Source organism: Varanus komodoensis, unplaced genomic scaffold (assembly GCF_004798865.1).
Source record: "Varanus komodoensis strain SLA01 unplaced genomic scaffold, ASM479886v1 scaffold1, whole genome shotgun sequence".
Lineage (NCBI taxonomy): Eukaryota > Metazoa > Chordata > Lepidosauria > Squamata > Varanidae > Varanus > Varanus komodoensis.
The window spans coordinates 23,456,735-23,471,108 of record NW_025335268.1 but is presented as its reverse complement, the minus strand read 5'-3'; the positions used below and the strand labels follow the sequence as shown (position 1 = coordinate 23,471,108).

The 14,374-nt window shown below is 40.4% G+C and overlaps 1 protein-coding gene across 1 annotated transcript in view; it reads left to right on the top strand.

Annotated features, from left to right (window-relative positions):
* The window catches only part of FMN2 (formin 2), a 165,815-nt gene that overhangs the window by 63,111 nt on the left and 88,330 nt on the right, over positions 1-14,374 (top strand). Inside the window, exon 8 of the mRNA XM_044451225.1 lies at positions 9,302-9,389. Within this exon, the coding sequence (XP_044307160.1) occupies positions 9,302-9,389 (88 nt within the window). The remainder of the gene's footprint in view (positions 1-9,301; positions 9,390-14,374) is intronic.

Here is a 14,374-nt window from a genome sequence, read left to right as displayed (position 1 = left end):
TCACTCTCACTGTACACGCACACACAAACACACACACACAACACATTGAAACCTTGTCAGCAATTTCAGTACAGAACCTTGTGGAGACAGCTGACACATTGCTGAGAGAGTGCTTGTTTCTTAGTCATCTCAGTAATGCAGACATCTTGTATGAATGGGGCTGTCCCACTTGACCAGAGCTGTTGCCTATAGAATGGGATGCTTTTGAAGCCATGCCCTGCCATGCACCTCACCGGGCTGGGGCAACATGGGGGGGGGGGGCACACTCTATGAGAGGAATTAGGGAAATCATCTGTGAGCAGCAATTGTCAGTGATTGTCTGAACCCAGCCTTAGGTTGCTAAACGTGCTGTACTTGTTCTGTCCTGGAAATACGGCCAAACAAACAAACACAAAAATAAGGAGGCTGCAGCAGCTGAGCGATGGGATATCCTTCATACCTCTGTGATACCTTAAACATTTGAGGCCATCCCATTATAGTAATAATCTGTCTTAGTCTAGTTCTCCAACCTAACATAAGATAGATGCATGGCTCTCTAAACAACCTGAAAATCTTTGTTGAAGAAGATGAGTTGTGTTAACTGGCAGTCTTTATATTTTGTGCATATTACTCTTCAATATTTACATAGTAGGCTTGTGATACAGAGAAATATGTGTGAGTACACAATTGTGTTGTATATACTGCTTTTCTTGCTGCCAGCAACCTCTTGAGCTGTATTAAATAACCTGCTCCAGAAGGTCCAATCCCCCATTTTTGGGGTTCAGTGAGAAGCCCTTCAAATTAGGAGGTAATTGTGGCCCTTCAAAACAACACAGCCATTAGTACTTTCTCCTTGGACCTCATTCTGCAAAGTAGGTAAGGGTGGGGAAACATACCAGTTCACCAGAGCTAGGAACTGCATCTGGGTTTGTAAAAGGTGCAGTTGCAGAGCCAAGGCAGAGGCCTCTGCAAACACATGCCTATAGCTCACTCTGACAGAGCAATTAACACTCGGCATATATGAATTCATCAGAATAACAATCAAAAGTACAAATCATTGCAAGTGTTAAATATGATGTTCCTGTGGATGTAATCTTAAATGTCACTGGACTTTTGTAACATTATTTCATGTGGCTGATTCAGCTCATTTTATATTCACTATATCCACAATATTTAACAATAAAAAAATCTGAAAGTGCTACTGCTTGGTCTTACACCCATGAACTTGGATATGCAGCATTAATTGTCTATGGTTTTCATTTGTTTATTTTTAGCCAGTTATTGTTTATCAGGACCATTCCCTACATTTTACTCTAGCTGATAAGTATGCATGGCCTATTTCTCCTAAGACTGAAATAATGCTAACAAGAAATATCAATATCAACATTTATATTAAAACAATGACTGTGTGCCTACATATAGTTACTTGCGCACAAGTTGCACTGAAAGCAACTTTAGAAGGTTTTCCAAGTCTTCTCTGCCATCAAAGCCAGGGAGGGGCAGACTCTAGGGCCCTTTGTTCTCTTCTAGGGCCCATGGTCCACCAGCAGGATCCTGATGCAAAACATTCAGTCTGAGAATGAAGCATTCAGAGACCATCAATCCGCATGTAGAAGTGCATGGAGCTCACAGTCGATTCACACAAACGCCTACTAGTTACCCAAACCTCTTCATTTCGCAGCCTATTTTAGAGGATGAGGGAAGTAATTTGGCTGCTTTCATTGCTAAACAATAGAAAATATTGTTCCAGATTGCCTAGAGATCTACCATATATTCAGATCTATCTGTTGCCCACCAACACATTAAGTCAACAACAATGTCCTGTCTGCATAATGGGGTGTGTGTGTGTGTGTGTGTGTGTGAACTGCAGTATCATTCTAACTGTTTGGCAAAAACAGCTCTGTGAGTGTTGTTTATAAAATGGCTTATCACCATGACCTTAGCTCCTCCTTCCATTCCAGGCCTGGATGACATTGTAAGATTATTTATATATTGGCCACGGTTTGATAAACTAAATGTGTTATGTGTTCAATTTGTATCTAGAGGGGAGCCTAATTAATTTTTATAGTCAACTGTTTTAATCTATCATAAATAAGTGAAGATAGCTTTTTAATAAACACAACTGTTATTGAAAGACTGTATCTTGAAGACCTATGTTATTTCCTCTTTGGGGAATATTATCTAACGTTATTAATGATGTTTACAACAACACACCAATAGCCAGAAATTATGTCAGCTTGGAACTGCTTTGCTTTCTCCTATTTGGAAATGTTGCCATGATTTTGGAAGACATTAATGACATTTGTTATCCAAAATCTATGGTTCTTCGTTGGTAGTTCAGAGAGCAAAAATGGATGACATGGTCTCTGTTTTAAAGTAAGATGTTTGTGGAAATCAAGTTCTCTGTGCACCCTAGAAAAATTTGAAGCAACCAGGCCTTATCCCCAACCCTGAGGTTAATGGAAAAACAAAGCATTCTTCACCAACCTTGTTAGAGATGGGACATGAGCAGAGTCATTGCTGGCCCACCATTTCCTGTTTAAAGGGACTGGGAAGGCAATGGGTTGCCACAGCAATGGTCATGGCATGAATTCAATAGACTCCAAGTAGAACAAAGCAAAGCATGTTAGAACTGGTATGTTTGCTGTAGCTGCAGTGCTGCTGGTTAGACTGTAGGAATAGAGCATAGATTGGTTATACCTGCAGCAAAGAGCAAAGAAACACTGCTTCTTTGGGAAAATGTTCCTTGGAGACCGTGAGATTGAGGTATCCCTGGATGTGCACATCAGAAGCATCACAGAGTTCTGACTTTGTGCCTCTTGGCGCTTGCATGCTGCCTGCATTCAGGCAGGCTTTTAAAAAGTCAGTGTTAAGGAGGCATTTCTTTGTAAATCGATGACCACCTTCTGCTGCAGAATCCAGCGCTGCTGATTCCATAGAAAATAAGCCAAATTTAGTAAACTTAAACCAGTTAGAAAGGGGTATTCTAGGCAAGTTGCAGGCATAGCACATTGCTTCAGTTTCAAACCAGATAGTTTAAACATTCCTTCACTCGCCTGTGGCACTTCTTAAAAGCAGAGAATTCTGTAATGGTTTCTAACTGGAGAAATGTTTAAACCTATTGTTCCATCTCCTGTTGAAAAACGTGTTGCTTATTTTTACTTATTACTGTGTATGTGAATCTAAACAATCTAAGAAATTTTTCATCCAATGTCATACAAAGGGGCATTAGTTAGAACAGCTATGTAATAATAGGGATTCGTTCTTTAAAACAACACATGTGATGACATTTGTTTCACCCAGCTGAATTGCTGCTCTTTTCAGTGATTAAAAACAAAAAGAAAGGTGTCTTGCAGCCTGAAGGCCTCCTCCATTTACACAGTGGAGAATCAGGCTGAATTTAGAGGTGGAGGGGGGGAATGAGATCAGGCAATGCAGCTTGGGGGTGGTGTCTTCAGTTTCCTTACCATAGTTCAGGTATTAAAACAGAGCAGACATGGAGAAGATTAGCTATGGTGGAGTTTAATGCAAGCAACAAACAAAAGTCCTCGTTATTATGCAACATGAATGTGACATACCTAGTTCTGTTGCATGGAGCAGAAATGCAGTCCTTGCAGGGGAGTAGGGCAGGAACGCTTTTAAATAAAGAAGTATTTTGTTTTCCTTTTATTTCTTGCAGGTTAAAACAGGGATATGCTTCTAATACTGAAACTTTCATATCAAGCAAGGAACAGTCCTCATATTCCCCCTCCAGTTAGCCAGTGCAGAAAGTGTATTTGCTGTATTTATTTATTTTGTGTCAGCATGTCATGAGCACAGTTAAAACCCCTGACAGTGTTTGTTCATTTGTTAAAGGTTTCTTGGGAAAACAAAATGTCCTACAGTCTGGCACCTTAAGAGAGCCAGTGTGATGTAGTGATTCAAAGTGTGGGGCTAGGGTTCAGGTGATCTGGGTTCTAGTCCCTGCTCAGGCTTGGAGCCAACTGGGAGACCTTTAGCCAGTCCCTGCTCAGTCCACTGGATCCCAGATCATGTGGAAGGCTAACTGTCCCCCACTGCTGGAGTGCTTGTGTGCACATGTGAACGTGTACAGATAAATAGGAGGTAGGCCAATGAATGATAGCCATTGTTAGCATGTGTTTGGTGCATGAAAGCTTTGACTCGCATATTCAGTTTGGTAAAAAGTAAGGCTGTTATGAGAAATTTACCTTTTGGCTCAAATTTGCCCAATTTACAGCTCCTGGATTTAATCATAAGCTATAGTCAAAGCCCTACATTTCCGAGCTCACAATGCAATTCACAGAAACAAGAGAAACCAAGGTATACTTTTGAAGAATTTACTTTTGTACAGATACATAGTTTAATCAATGTGAAAAGAATGTGCAAATTTCAGAAATGTACACAGTTGTTGCATATATTTGGGGAAATATGTATGAGTTTTCATGGGAAACAAAAAGAAATATTGTAATCCAAGACAGATATGAGTTGGAACAAGCTTTGAGGTGGAATTTGGTCAACTTCAGACTTGAGTTTTGCTGATTCACAAATGTCTCACATAAAAAGGCTTTCTTAGAGCTGATACATATAAGCTCTGGAGGTGCATGGAGTGTTTTTCCAAATTCTGGGCTGAGTTGAAGGTGGACTCCAGATATTTGTATGTATGCATGTACAAATTGGAGTTTGCAAACATGCAATACACAACCCATAGTCAGGTTTGTTTTCACATGAAAACTAAGTCATAGTGATTTTGGGTTGTTGTTGTTTTTTGTTTTGGTATTTATAGATCTTTAGCTAAGCTGCTAATTGATAGTATGGTACAATACAGTGAATGCGACTACCATTTTGAAAAGGCAACTCCTATTGTTGTTCAATTCTGAGAGTGCCATAGATGGCTAGCAATACCTACCTAGCCTGTCTGTGCAAGCTTAATATAGACACTGACATTTTCATTTGGTAATTAATATAGTATGAGTGCTGACTGGTGAACCTCTGACTCATTTTATAGAAATGAGTGTCAACTAGTAATTTGGCTAGCTGTAAAGAGTAACAACCTTAAGACATTGTCTGTCAATTTCAGCATTTAAATCTGTTCCAGAAAGCAGACCTTTTTGCAAAACAAATTCTGTATGAGGTAGATATTATTTGAGGGAAAGGGATGTTCGTTTTTTTTGCTCCAAGCATTTAATTATCTAACATCTGCACTGAATTACCTTTCACTAAATACCTGACTCTTTTTGCTTGTGTTATCTATACAGGAACAAATTTGGCATGTCGTTTGTTTACTGATCAACAGTAAGGGCCACTCAACAGTTAGAAACTTGGTCATAGATGTTAGTGTGCTGATAATATCTTTAGCTTCCTTTATATTTTCAAAAGTTGTTTTAAAATGCAGTTCCAAATTTTAAACTTAAAAAAGGAGATCTGTATTGTGTCTGAGATGGCTTGATCCTGTAGAGATTTGATTAGCAAACTTTTGTAGTTTCTCCGTTTAATGGCGTCACCAGTCTGTAGCCTGTAGGCTTATATGGATGCAGTTAATGGGTTTATTTTATTTCTAATTGTGGGAACTGCTTTAGGCCTTTATGCTAATATTCATATTTCATGAATTAGGCATGTATTGTTGCAGCCACCGTGCTGGAGGAAATACTATACTATAACATTCATTCAGCGTGTTTCTGATTTCAGCGAACATTTAACTTCATATTTGCTGGTATACAAATAGAGGCAATTACAATGAGTTTCCTAGTAATCAGTTTTATGTTCCTCTAAAGGCAAGAAACTAGAAATCAACATAAAGCTTTATTTGCATGGTTTCATAACTGATCTCCTACCATCTTTTATACCCTTCTGCACCCATAATATATGGGCAACTAAATACCCTAAGAGATTTGTTCTGACAAAACACTTTGTTACCTTCTCTGAAATGCATCTTAAAACAGAGTGCGCAAGTGTATATAGACAAATGATTACAGTATGTCTAGGATCATAGGAAGTTCTATTAGAACAAATCGAACTATTTGTCCATCATTCTAGCCCATTACTCTGGGCTTGCCTACACAGGGAATTTACTGTGCTTGTCACTTCCCTACTCATAGTTGTTTCCAAGTTCTTTAGGCAATGATGTTACCCGCCAGTTTCATTACTGTGTCTAGAGAAGGGGAAATGAAACATTTAATCATGAAAGTTAAGGCAAGTGCTAGTTCTTCTTGTGTACTGGCATTATTCAGCTATATCGCAAAGCCCCTAGAGGTTATGTGGTGGAAAATTGCTTCTTGTACAGTGTTTATACCTTAATACAGTTTTCAGCAACAATGAAAGTAGATGCAGCAGATTAATAGCCAATCACAGCATCATGCAGAAAGGCTCTTTAATATAACTCTCCACTGTGTTATATTAACCAATACATTGACTCCTATTACATGGTTTTTATTGCTGAGATATGGTTAGAACTTTCACCTGAGACCTAAAAAGTATGTATTAGGTTAGGTTGTTACATAGTTTCTCTACACTGATTGATCCAAGGTTGTTCTGCCAAGCACCTGTTTGCACGGTCAGATAACTGCTTCTGCTAAATCTCCTGGCAAATTGACTTTCCCATCTTTGTTCTCTCCACCAGTGCCTTTTCCTTCAAATACCATCAGATACTCTAGCTTCATTCCAACTCCTCCAGAATGCTCACAGACCCCTTCAACACAAAGTGCACATCAGGTTGTCAACTTCAGAGAGATTCCAGCATGCATGTTCATTGTTGGTCTAAATGCAAAATATCAAAGCCACCAAAAACTTTGCTTCAAATATTGGTGTGAATGTATCTGACGACTTGCAGGTGTCTGCACACCCCAGCATGCAATGGCTTTTGAAATGAAAGGATAGCAATGTCAGGATAAAAGGATGGACTCTCCTTTTCTTTCCCTCCCTCCCTCTCTCTCGCTCTCTCTCTCTCTCTCTCATTTTCTATGAACGCCACCACAAGCAATCTAATGGACTCCAGATGCTGCATAGCACTCATTCACTTAACACAGCTATTGAACTCTTAATGGAAAAAGTCATTGTTACACTGTTGCTTACAACTTCTTTTGGTACTTGTTTAGTCATGGTTGGCTACACCCTTTAAATGTTAGAAATGTCATGTCTGGGAATTCTTTTGCTATAAGTGGGTGACTTTTCATGATTGGTCAGCATCTTTCAACTCCTGAACTTTGCACAAGGATCATTTTAATTTTTTTAGTGTTTGTAGGAGAGAGAGATAGCAAGAAGGAAGAGGGCTTGCTTAATACTTCCGGTGCCTGAAACTTGTATCTATTTATACATAAAAGATCCTTGCCTTTTCATAAGAAAATTCTAAAAAAGGCAGCTAACAAAATACATTAAGATATAGAATTATATCATTGTGTACATAAGACATAACGAGAAAAGCTATCTCATTGCAGAAATACAGTATAACAGCAACAAAAATTTGTAGTCCAGCCTTTAAAAGGTAAAAGGTAAAGGTTTCCCCTTGGCATTAAGTCCAGTCATGCCTGACTCTAGGGAGCAGTGCTCATCTCTGTTTCCTAGCCGAGGGAGCCAGCATTTGTCCGCAGACAGTCTCCGTGGTCATGTGGCTGGCATGACTAAACACCGAAGTGCACAGAACACTGTTACTTTCCCACCGAAGTGGTACCTTTTTATCTACTTGCATTTGCACGCTTTCGAACTGCAAGGTTGGCAGGAGCTGGGACGGAGCAACGGGAACTCACCCCGTTGTGCAGATTCGAACCGGCGACCTTTCAATCTACCAGCCCAGCAGCACAGCAGTTTAAACCTTTACTTACGTTGAAACCACTAAATCCACTGAGAGTTTGGACCAAATGAGACAGGATGTTAATGATGTAGGTGGAAACAGCATCTAACATTTACAAAAAACAAAAGTGCAAATAATAACCGTGGAGATTCCTGAGTGACACAGGAAGGCAGGGAGTTGTGGGAGGGGAGACTTCAGCACACTCCATGCTGTGGCTTCCATGAAAAGCTCCCCTCCTGCAAAGCTGTCATTTGCATCAAGAAAGAAGCTTTCATTTGGGGCAGGAAGCAGGGGAATAGCAGGGAGAGAGGACTGGTGATGCCCCTCCCCAGATGCTATTTACATTTTTAAGAAGAAGTTTCCAATTGGACTGTTGGTTTCAAAGGCAAGGGCATCCATGGACATCTCAATATGGATTTGAACCATGGTCTGAGGAAGAGCGAGCCTTTTCCCTAGGCTATTGCCATGGCTGAACTGATCTGCCTCCCCAGTATGACCCCTTGCCCCTTGAGGAAATGCATGAATATACTACATGCCTGTGTTCTGCATCATGGAACAAATAGCTGTGTCCCATGTGTGACAGATTTAAAACAGGAAAATGTGTATGCAGAAAGATTAATCCCCTTTCCTGGTTCTTACAAAGGTAAACCCATCACAGTCTTGATTCACATCTCCCTTTCTTTTAAGGCTTCATTTGCCATTCCTTTGTAAAAGAGACAAATCTCATGGTGAGCCTTCCTTCCACTGCCTCACGTACGCTGCAATCCCACATGCATTTGTTTGCCCTGTTGAAATAAATGTGGTTCATTCCTAAATAGACTGTATTGGATCTCACTGTTGATTATGCCTTGAGACCTACCTGAGTCACCACTTCCATCTTGTATTCTATGGGCTTGTTTTTACTGAGTTATCCCTTGTTATTATTATTATTATTATTATTATTATTATTATTATTATTATTAGAACACACACATTAACACAAAATAAAATATAAAATAAAATGTGCACAAAATATGATAGAAGAACAGTGGCAGCTGAAATCCTAATTCTGTTAGGACTGAAAAGGCCTTTCTACAAGGTTATTATATGCTTTTAAAATGACATATTTGCATCTTTGGGTTTTTCTTATATTGATCAGAAAACATCCTAATATGTGAATAGATAGTTTAAGATCAACCAACCAACCAACTAAAGCTCCTGCAAGATAAGCCAGCATAGAAATACTTTTACAGGTTTAGGTTGATCTAATCTTGAAATAATTGTACGGTTTTGGAAGCAACATCAAATATGTAATATGTCAACTTATTTTATAGAAGCTTGAACGTGCGTGAAAAGTTGAAGCTAAAATGCACATGAGGCTACATTGGGGAAGCTATATTTGTATCTACAAAGTTTGAAAAGGGGTTAACTATAATTTGAATCTAACAGTGATTTAACAAAATTATGTTGTGCTTGCATAATTCTGTCATATTAAAAATGCTTTGAAAGACCTAGCAACTTACTGGAGTTCTTTTGATTCTGATTTTTTGTCTTTTGCAGGTTGTCAAGCTATTGAGCAACAAAAGATCACAAGCAGTCGGGATATTAATGTCCAGTCTTCATTTAGATATGAAAGACATACAGCATGGTAAGTGAAAAAGTTTTATCAGATAGGTTTCGCTTGGTAACATGGTTTAATCTCTTCTATTTAGAAATCACTTCCCGGCCTCATTGTTAATGGCATCCCTGCTGTCTGTCTGACTCCGTCAATAACATAGTATGGAAAGCCAGTTGATTATCAGCCTTTTATCTTGAAGTCTAGGTCTTTGGGATAATCTGTTGGGAATGTTTCCTATGTGACTCCCAATGAAATGAATGAGGGCTGCCGTGCGTTTCATTTGGCTTGAGCAGGAGATGTTTCCAGAATATTGAGCTCTCGTCCCCTGTCAGCTTGGAATGAAGCACTGTTGATTTCAGCTTTCAGGAACGATCACTGGAATTTAGACACTTTGTATGCTTCACTGTGATTATCATCTTCCTTTTAAAAACTCAAATCCTCCTTTGCCTCATAATGTTTATCCTGTTTTGCAATAAAGACTTTCTGATAACATCACTTTGGAAGCTTCATATTAGGAGGCATCTTTTGGGGTGTCTGCCATTTCTCCCTCCTCATTGATATTAAAGGATGGCTTTGCAAAAAGGTGAAAAGTGGAACTATATTTATACTTGCTGTGTTCTTCATGCCTCCTAAGGCCTTATAATAGATTTAAAGCAGATGGAATGGGGCTGTGTAGTGCCAGCTTACCTATTAAGTAAATATGGTTTCAAGTACATTGCAGACTTCATAAATCATGAAAACATCTTTCTGACATTTCTAGCCTACCTATTTTAATGGTGAGCTCCATTTGCTATTTTGTGGGATAAATTACACACAGGGCAAATGTTGGTGTGCACTGTCAATTTGTGACTAACTTTTAATCACAATTTAAGCTTTTATTAAGTTGTTTTCATGGTTACTAAACTTCCTCAAGCTGAAGCATTTAGGCTGGTAGTCACAGATGGAGGCGCCAGTCCTGGCGCCAAGAAGTACTTGGTATTTCTAAGCTGGCAGATGTAGTTCAGTTAAGTCATAGAGTGAAATCTGAAAACAATGATATGGTCCTTTCCTTCAGTCAAATATTCAGCTTGGTTTGAGTTAATAATGAGAACCTTATGAACAAAGGAGTCCGCCTAACATCTGTGTCTGTGGCAAAGCCAACACAAGTTGATTGAAAATTTGCTTGCTTAACATGCAATGCTAACAATAATATGGCATGAATGTCAGTCGTTGAAGGGGTCAAGCAATACTATGCTTAACCTTTTATCCTATTAGGATTAAGTGGAAGTAATTGTTCTATCCTACAAAGCCCTTTGCAGTATTTTTATATTTCCTTTCATTCTGGCTTGGTACTCGGTGCATGCTCTTGATGAAGGGCTTCCATTTATGAAGGCCTAACATTTTTCTAAACCTGCAATAATAAGGGGCTTGACAAGCCCTGTTAGAGTGAATCAAGTTTGTGATGAGCATAGAAAAGTGCACAGGCGGTGGAATAGGAAGTTAGTCCCAAGCAGACTTGCCTGCATTTCCATGCATCTTTGCACAGTCTAAATATCCTAACATTTCTATTTGCTCTGAAGCACTTAATCAAGCATGGAAAAATTGAAGACGTGTTTTCCTGGTGCTAGGCTGCCAAAAATGCTGGGGAGCGAAACTGGGACCTTCTACAGTCCCTTTTTTTCTAATCATAGATTATTTCAGGGGTGGCCAGAGTTGTTCAATGGTAGAGCTGCAAATGATAAATGTCAGATGTTTGAGAGCTGCAAGTGGGCTGGTGGGTGCCTGTGGGCAGCAAGCCACAGAAAGAATTCAGAGAGCCACACAGAAACAGAGTGAGTCGGAAGGGACCTCCCGGGCCATCTAGTCTGACCCCCCCCTCCCCCAGCTCCAGCCACCTCTACTCATGACATGCCTACCATGTGCATGTCCAGCCTATGCTTGAACACATATTCTTGAGCATGCAGCTCCCAAACTTCGATGGCCACCCCTGGATTATTTGGTGCTTTCACACTGTTTTGTGCTGTTTTCCTTTCCTTTCCTTTTATTGGCTGTTTTCCCATTGTAAGATATTGAGATACTTCTTCTCTGGGTTTGTAACCTGGGAGTAAGATCTTTGAACTAGAATATGCTGGGGGGCAGCAGGTTATTTTTTGGCTGTGTGCATTTTGGCTTTGGTCCTGCATTCCAGTGAAATCTGTCTTTCAAGAACTGAATTCAACGTTTAGGTTGAAAGATACTCAGCACCTCTGCTCTACGGGTGAACAGGGAACTCATATCCATGGTCATTTGGGAACCACAGCGTCAGATGCACAAAAGAACCTAGAAAGCAACACTGCACATGCAGCTTCCAGCTGTCCCCTGCAAACGCAAGGATGAGGTTTATCCTCTGCTAAATACCTGTTAAATAGCCCCCTCATGGATGCACACTGGGAGTTTGAAAGTGTCCGAGAAGCCAAGAGATATGCCTCCAGGAGGTTCCAACTGCCTCACCAGGCTGGTCTGTTAGCAGGTCAGGCAAGGCTGAATGGTCAAAGCTGAGACACCAGACTGAGCTACACCCACCATCTTAAGGAGTAACAGTCACATGTATTTATTTACTTATTTATTTATTACATGCATTTATACCCCATCCTATCACTTCAAGCGCTCAGGATGGCTTACAAAATATATAAAAATACAATAAATATAAAACTACTATAAAACATAAATTATTAAAACCATATAAAACATCACTATAAAATGTGACTGTGAAAAAAGGGGAAAGAAATAAAATAAAATCCTAAACATCTAAAAACATTAATTGTTAAAATAATGATCAAATAAAAAGTTCTTTACCTGGCACCAGAAAGAATATAGCGTTGGCGTCAGACGGACCTCTCTGGGGAGCAGATTCCATAGTCTGGGCCCCACTGCGCAGAAGGCCCTCCTCCAGGTAGACCCCCTCTGTACTTCCTTCAAAGAGGGTTCCTGGAGCAAGGACTCCCCCGCCGATCTTAAGGAGCATGAAGGCTTATAGGGGAGGAGATGTTCCTTCAGGTCATCCAGACCTAAGCTGTTTAGGGCTTTATAGGTTAATACCAGCAGCTTGAATTGGGCCCGGACTTCAATTGGGAGCCAGTGTAGCTGATAAAGGACCGGCGTTATGTGAGAATAATGACCGGTCCCCATCAGCAACCTAGCAGCAATATTTTGTACCAATTGAAGTATCTGCACCATTTTCAAGGGCAGCCCCACGTAGAGCGCATTACAATAATTCAACCGGGAAGTTCCCAGGGCATGTATCACCATTGCTAGGCAGTGCTCCTCCAGGTAAGGATGCAGCTGATGGACCAGCCGAAGCTGGAGGAAAGCGCTTCTCACCACCGCCATCACCTGGGTTTCCAGGGACATCCCTGGGTCAAGGAGCACTCCCAAGCTGTGGACCCTGTGTTTTAGAGGGAGTGCTACCCTGTCCAGGACAGGACCAGAATCACTTACCTGAAGATCCAAACCGCCCACCAACAGGACTTCCGTCTTATCTGGATTAAGCTTCAGTTTATTGGCCCTCATTCAGCCCATTACCGCGGCCAGGCACTGGTTCAGGACAGCCACTGACTCGCATCAGCAGAAGACATTGACATGCAATAATCAATTCAAGTTGCAGCAACCCAGATTCAGGCTGGACATCAGGAAAAGCTTCCTTGCTGTCAGAGCAATACAACAGTGGAACCAGCTGCCTAGAGAGGTGGTGGGCTCTCCCACACTAGAGACATTCACAAAGAAACTGGACAGCCATCTGAGTGGGATGGTGCAATGTGGTGTCCTGCAACAGCAGGGGGTTGGTCCCAATGGCCTTCATGGCCCCTTCCAACTCAACTATTCTATGATCTCTAATGGAGGTGGAGGTGGAGAACCTCCTGATGGGCAGCAATTGGATAGCAATTGAGTAGGAGTGGTAGTTCAGGATGAGATTGGAGGAGGTTCTTTCACAGGCAGTGACTGAGACACTCAAACTAATGTGGGTTAATGTTGTGCAGAAGAAAGCAATGGTAAAGCATTTCTGAATACTTTTTACTTTGAAAACCCTATGACAAATATGAAGTGTCAGAAAGTCAGAGATCATGTCAGAAGATCAGACTGTCAGACTGGAAGGCATTCAACCAGCTACTATGGAAGAGCAAAGAGAAGTACGTATAGTGCTGTTGCTAATGATGTGACTAGATCAAAGCTAAAGGAAGTCTGGGGTGCCATGGACAGAGGTGACCGTCTGACACTGCACAACACATGCAATTGGAACACGGAATAAAGGAAGTATGAATCAAGGCAAACTGGAAACTGTAAAGAAATAAATGGAACAGTTAAACATCACCGTATTTAGTGTGAGTGAACTAAAGTCCACTGGAATGGGACGTCTTCAGTCAGGCGAACATAAAATGTTTTACTCTGGAAATGACAGACTCAGAAGAAATGGAGTGGCTCAAATACTAAGGCAAGATGTAGCAATGCAGTAATAGGCTGTTATGCAAAGTACAACTGAATAATATCAATCAGAACTTGATGAAAGCTTGTCAATTTATTTATTTATTAAATTTGTATGCCATCCATTACTTCTGTCTCTGGACAGCTTACAACATTAATATAATCATAATTCAGATCTGTGCTGCAACAACAAATGCTGAAGGAGGAATTGAATGCTTTTGAACAAGTGTCCAAGAGGAAATTGATAACACACCAAATCAAGACACGCCGAGAATCACAGATAATTATCATAGATAATTTGCATTATTTAATGCAAAGTAGGAAACAAAGCAGAATCAAATAGCAATCAAAGCAGCAGTACAACTCTTATAATTTTGTGGAGCCAACAATCTGCTTATCACAAATACAAACTCAAATACATACTTTGAGCAACCACCCAGATGACTGTATGCATGAACATCACCAGATGGCCAATTCAGAAATAAGATAGATCATGTATTTGGAAGCAAAAGATGGAGAAATTGCATTCTCAGTCCCAAAACGATACCAGGAACAGACTGCATGGCCTCAAGTTCAAA